Source organism: Macrobrachium rosenbergii, chromosome 16 (assembly GCF_040412425.1).
Source record: "Macrobrachium rosenbergii isolate ZJJX-2024 chromosome 16, ASM4041242v1, whole genome shotgun sequence".
In the NCBI taxonomy this organism is placed as follows: domain Eukaryota; kingdom Metazoa; phylum Arthropoda; class Malacostraca; order Decapoda; family Palaemonidae; genus Macrobrachium; species Macrobrachium rosenbergii.
The window spans coordinates 20,198,726-20,204,169 of NC_089756.1; the positions used below are offsets into that span (position 1 = coordinate 20,198,726).

General features: G+C 38.2%; 1 protein-coding gene across 1 annotated transcript in view; it reads left to right on the forward strand.

Annotated features, from left to right (window-relative positions):
- LOC136847165 (platelet glycoprotein V-like) overlaps positions 1–3,248 on the forward strand; it is a 440,086-nt gene extending 436,838 nt beyond the window's left edge. Inside the window, exon 5 of the mRNA XM_067118571.1 lies at positions 1,620–3,248. Within this exon, the coding sequence (XP_066974672.1) occupies positions 1,620–1,836 (217 nt within the window). The 3' untranslated portion in view covers positions 1,837–3,248. The remainder of the gene's footprint in view (positions 1–1,619) is intronic.
- The last annotated feature ends 2,196 nt before the right edge of the window (positions 3,249–5,444 follow it).

Here is a 5,444-nt window from a genome sequence, read left to right on the forward strand (position 1 = left end):
TACAGGTCCGGTTTCCCTTGCTCAACCTAGCTGCATTTTCGCGCAAAAGGGTCACGAAATGTGCAATAACATTTAAATTTTAAAAGGAACCCTACCCCCACCCCCGCCCTCAAGTCCTTTTGCCTATCAAGATGACGCTTCAGTTCGTGATTAATTCGGGGATTTTCTATTTATGGAACATTAATCACTATGAGCAGACCAGAATCCAGACTCTCTCTCTCTCTCTCTCTCTCTCTCTCCTTGCGTGAGTGTGTCTGATAAACACCCGACTATTTTTGTGCTTAGTGAAAGGAAGTGATTTTGGAGAAAGAAATGTCCAATGACGCAATCTTAGTGAAAAAAAAGTCTAATGACGCAACTCTTGCTAAAGAAATGTCTAATGACGCAGACTTAAACGGCGAGAGACTCTTCAGCCCTGAGATAAGTTAAAACATCATTACGATTTCACGGTGGTATGCGTTCTCTATTCATATACGTGTTCATAACATTTCACATATTTTTCTAAAGGTCACCGACTTATGACCAAAACCTTTGACCTCCAAGTCTAATTTGTATTTTGTGTAGTCTTGTATATTCCAAGCAGTTTTAAGTGTTTATCAGCGTGCGCCTTATTTTGTGGGTAGGTAGAGCGGGCATTGGGCTCCTCGTGCTCAGACCTAAAACGAAAATAAATGAGCACTTATGCTGAAGAAAGGTGTATGTGTGTGAGAGAGAGAGAGAGAGAGAGAGAGAGAGAGAGAGAGAGAGAGAGAGAGAGAGAACGACATAATCAACTAGATAAGTCTATAGCTTGAAGATGTAGTAAATATCGCCCAATAGGAAGCTCATGATTAATTAGTTACTAACCTGTCCTGAGCTTGCTGACTTCAACATAGCAAAAATGAGAGAAGACCGTCAGGTCTGTCGGGTGTTACACTCGTCCCTTTGAGATTGACAGGCACGAACTTCCCCCCAAAAGAAATAAAAAGTTAATAGCCTGCAATGGGTCCAGTGCTGTGCACTTGACAGCTGAAATAAGTCAGTCTAAATGATACCCTGTTACGGTTTGCAAGTCTTTAATAAACTTTATGATAATTGCTACAAGTTTTGGATAAGACGCCTCTAATTATCGACTAAATCATACTGTTTACGGGTAATTTCTAGCTTTAATTTTTATTATGTTTATGTCCACTTTTCAGTTACGACTGAATTAATGCGTCCCTTTCTTCAGTATGGTTTCCAGTTAGATAAACAAATAAACCATTAGCGCAAGCATGCGTTTTCTGTTGTATACTAAATTAATAAAAATGCTTGTACTGAGTAAGAGATGGATATAGAAAATTCATGGCAGACAAAGAGCTTTTATCCTTCACATTGATGAAATACTTATTCATGTTTACTTTTTTCTCTTACATCTTCTTCACTGATGACTTAATAATTTACATGCGCAGCGTTCTCATTTTCCTTTTTCCCATAGGTTAATTAATTGGTCATTATTCATCATTCCAAATACATCTCTTATTAGCGTATCCTTTTCTCTCCATACAATCATCACTTCTTCCTTCAATCTTCCTCTTCACTCTTGTATGAAGTACGTTGATAAATCATTCATACACTCATCTTATCCACTCTCTTTGCAGATACATCCGACGCCAGCAGAGAGCCAAGCTCGGCAGCGAGTGGCCCGGGGGCCCTCCCATACCGCCACGGCAGGCACAAGACTACCGTGGCCACATGACACCCGCTCCTCCTTCTGCGGCTACTGCTGCTGCTCCTACCACCAGACCTATCCTGGTGGAGGATTACCTCTACCGGGGTAATCTGTCGTTTGCCAAAGTTCCCGTCACAGACGTTTGATTCGTTCCAGATTCTTGATGGGTCAGTTGAAAGTTATGAAGAACTGACTGACTATTATGAGTTGACTGACTACTCAAGCTTCTCATTCCAGTTCCTTGATGGTTCTGTCCAAGGATTTCTGAAAACCTGATTAATTAATTAGGGATTCTCTTCCATTCTCTGATGGGTTGTTTGAAATATTACAGAAGTGACTGATTATTTGGGCTGCTTTATGACGATTTCAACAGAAATGAATTATTATTTGGGCTGCTTTATGAAGATTTCAACAGAACTGACTGACTATTTGGGCTGCTTTAAAAAGATTTCAACAGAACTGACTGATTATTTGGACTGCTTTATGAAGACTTCAACAGAACTGACTGATTATCTGGGCTTCTTAGTGAAGATTTCAACAGAACTGACTGATTATCTGGGCTTCTTAGTGAAGATTTCAACAGAACTGAATGATTATTTGGGCTGCTTTATGAAGATTTCAACAGAACTGAATATTAGTGCGTTTATAAAGATTTCAACGGAAATGATTAATTATTTGGGCTTTTTTATGAAGATTTCAACAGAACTGACTGAACTGAGGAGACAGACTGGCTCATTTGGACTTTTCCCATCCATTTTTTCATTGATAGTCCAAATGGGATTTCAAACGAACTGACTGACTGACTGCTAGTCTGGTCTTGTCCTAATTTTCAGCTGTTCGGTTAAATCATTTCAGTAGAATTAATTGCCTGGATTTACTGACTATCAGTTCGTCTCGCTTCATCTTCTGACGGCCCAGTTAAATGATTCAGGAGAATAGAATGAGCTGACTGACTAACTGTCTGGTTGTTCCATTCCATTTTTTCTCCCCTTTTCCTTTGACGGTTCAATTAAAAGCCCATGTTTACCCTGTCATCCTTCTCCTCGACGTCTTCTAAATTACCCAGTGAACATCTCGCACGAAAGGAACGAGCTCCCTCGAATTCATCAAAGCTGAACGCCGTGAAAGTAGATTTTGTAACAGAGTTGAAAAAAACGCCGTGGATCCCCCTTTTTTTCCTTCTTACAGAACGACAGGGGACTTCGAACGCATATAACAGTGATTCAGGCAAACCCGTCCTTTCTCAGCGTCCTATTATTCATTATTTTTCATTTCTTTTGGAGCTAGTGACTTGTCATAAAAGCTTTTACATTCAGTTACAGCGTTCAAATACATACTGGGCTTGCTTAATGAAAGCAGGCCCAAGAAGAATTTCCCATGTAAACAAAGAAATGGAAACAGAAAAATGACGACTATTACACGAGGAGGTAAAACAGCAAAATGGCCTACGAGAAGTGACATGGATTCTGTATTAAAATCGAACGTAAAAGGGGAAAATTACTTGTCTTAAAAAAAAAAAGGAAAGCTAGACAGTAAACATACACAGACAAATTAAAAAGGATTCCATAAAGAGACGTTGAATAAAACGGCTCATATAGTAGGACAACACATTCTCCTGAAAACCAACACGACTTGTCTTCTTACCCACAACCGTTATTGTGCCAAGTTTGAAAAGGAACCAGTGAAAACAGAAGTTTGTATCTTGTCTACCGCATTGCATACTAATGCATAAAGCACCAGCGCGCACGCTCACCTCGATTCACACAAAGAGAACGCACAGCAAGCAGAAGTTGGTAAAAACAACACTGAAAACGAACAGAGGATCTGATGTAGATCCCCTGATTTTCTCGGCGTGTTTGTAAAGTGACGCAATAGCTCAATTCTGCTTTCGTGAGTAAGGATGTAATATGGAAAATTAACTTGATTTATCAGTTGTGTCGTCGTGACCTCAATCCTTCGGACATATTTCTTTTTGAAGTGTTAAGGCAGTGCGGATTTTGGCAGAGTCTGGATCCGTCAATCTTTCATGCTTCCAACCATGACCTTTTTCATGACTAACTTTTCAAGGGCTGGTGAGGACACTATCCAATGACGATTGTTTATAAAGTCTGCTTAAAAGATTCCGAATTAGAATAAAATTTGTCGGTGTTTACCAGGAGTGACAGAAGCTCACCAGGTTTTATGTAATGCTCTAGTGTAAGAGACCTGTTTGTTATTCGATTTTTTTTTACACAAAAACACAAGAAACTTTGGAACTCTATTTTTATTTCTATCACACACAAGGGGCAGTCAGATACGAGGAGATTTTTTTTTTTTGTCTTGTTTTATCTATTCTGAATCGTTGCCTAAAAATCTCTTTAAAATACCATTTTCTTTTGCACAGCAAATACTATCCGTGTAAAGTATTCATAGTCTGTTGTTAGGTTGAAATATAATCTACTGCTAAACAGTATTCTTTATGTAACTAAGTGTACAGTTTTATTATTTACTAGTTTACTGCACGCTATTATTCATTTTGGCCTAAGAGTTTCAAATATTGCAGAGTATATTGCACTCCAACCTTCTTCGGAACTTTTTTCAAGTATTTATTTGCTCGGTTAGATTGCAAACAATTATTTTCTCGAAAATGATTCATCCTTTTGCAAATGCGCGTAGTAATTTGCACAATGGTAATTACAAAACATGCGTTGCTTTAGTAATTTGTTTGTTGGCTACATGATGTTGTAATCAGTTCCCTTCAGTGTCGATGCAGATTACGTTTGCGATATTTCAAAAATTTTGAGGAATTTCAGTTATAAAATTAACAGTAACTTCACTTGGTTAAAGCAACGTGTTCATTCGTTACCCATCTGTCACCGAGAGGCAAGGGGGAACTTCGGCTGAACAAAAATAAAATTGCAAATAGCACAATCGTATTCGTAAGTAAAGAATATTGCCATAATTATTCTCATTGTCTTAACTGATGACAGGTTTAAACAACTATGTCGTACAGAGGCCTATTCTATCCTTACGATCAGGATCGTTTACTCCAGTTCTCGTTTACTGACAAATATTCAGCAGCCCTTAACTCTGACATTAAGGTAATCTCAATAAAAACTAAGAAATTTATGTATGATCAGAATTCTCACTTTGACCGGAGTATTACAAACTGTCCAAAATTTTGGTTCCTGAGTTTTTTTTCTTTATGGTTAACTACACTTGTTGAATAAATATTCAGCCTTTTATCAGACACCCTTAACTTACGAGGACCCAGAATCGACCAGAAATACAAGATTAAGATTCATGACGGCTGGACCAGAGTGACCAGATTAGGATCCAACACGACTGGTATAACATTTATAACTAATCACTTTCCAGCCCTACCATTACAAGCACCGTGATCAAAACTGCATACCTTGCCAATCTTGCCAAGCATTTATTTGAAATCTGTGAAGTTTGTCAGTCATGCTAGAATGTTCATTCATCAACATCGTTAACATTATGATCGTTGGAAAAAATAAAGTCCGCAGTAGTATTTATGTACGAGTATATTGCTATATGTAGGAAGCTTTCGCCAACTTGATCAGTTGGCCTCTTCAGTCAGAAAGTTGGCGAAAGCTTCCTGTTTATAGTAATATACTCGTACATACATACTACTGCGGACTTTATTTTTTATTTAAGATCACGAGACAGTGACGATATCAGATCATTATCATTATCACACAGTGTCCTTTTTTTATTTGAAAGTACTGTCAGAAACAGCAATATTCTCCTA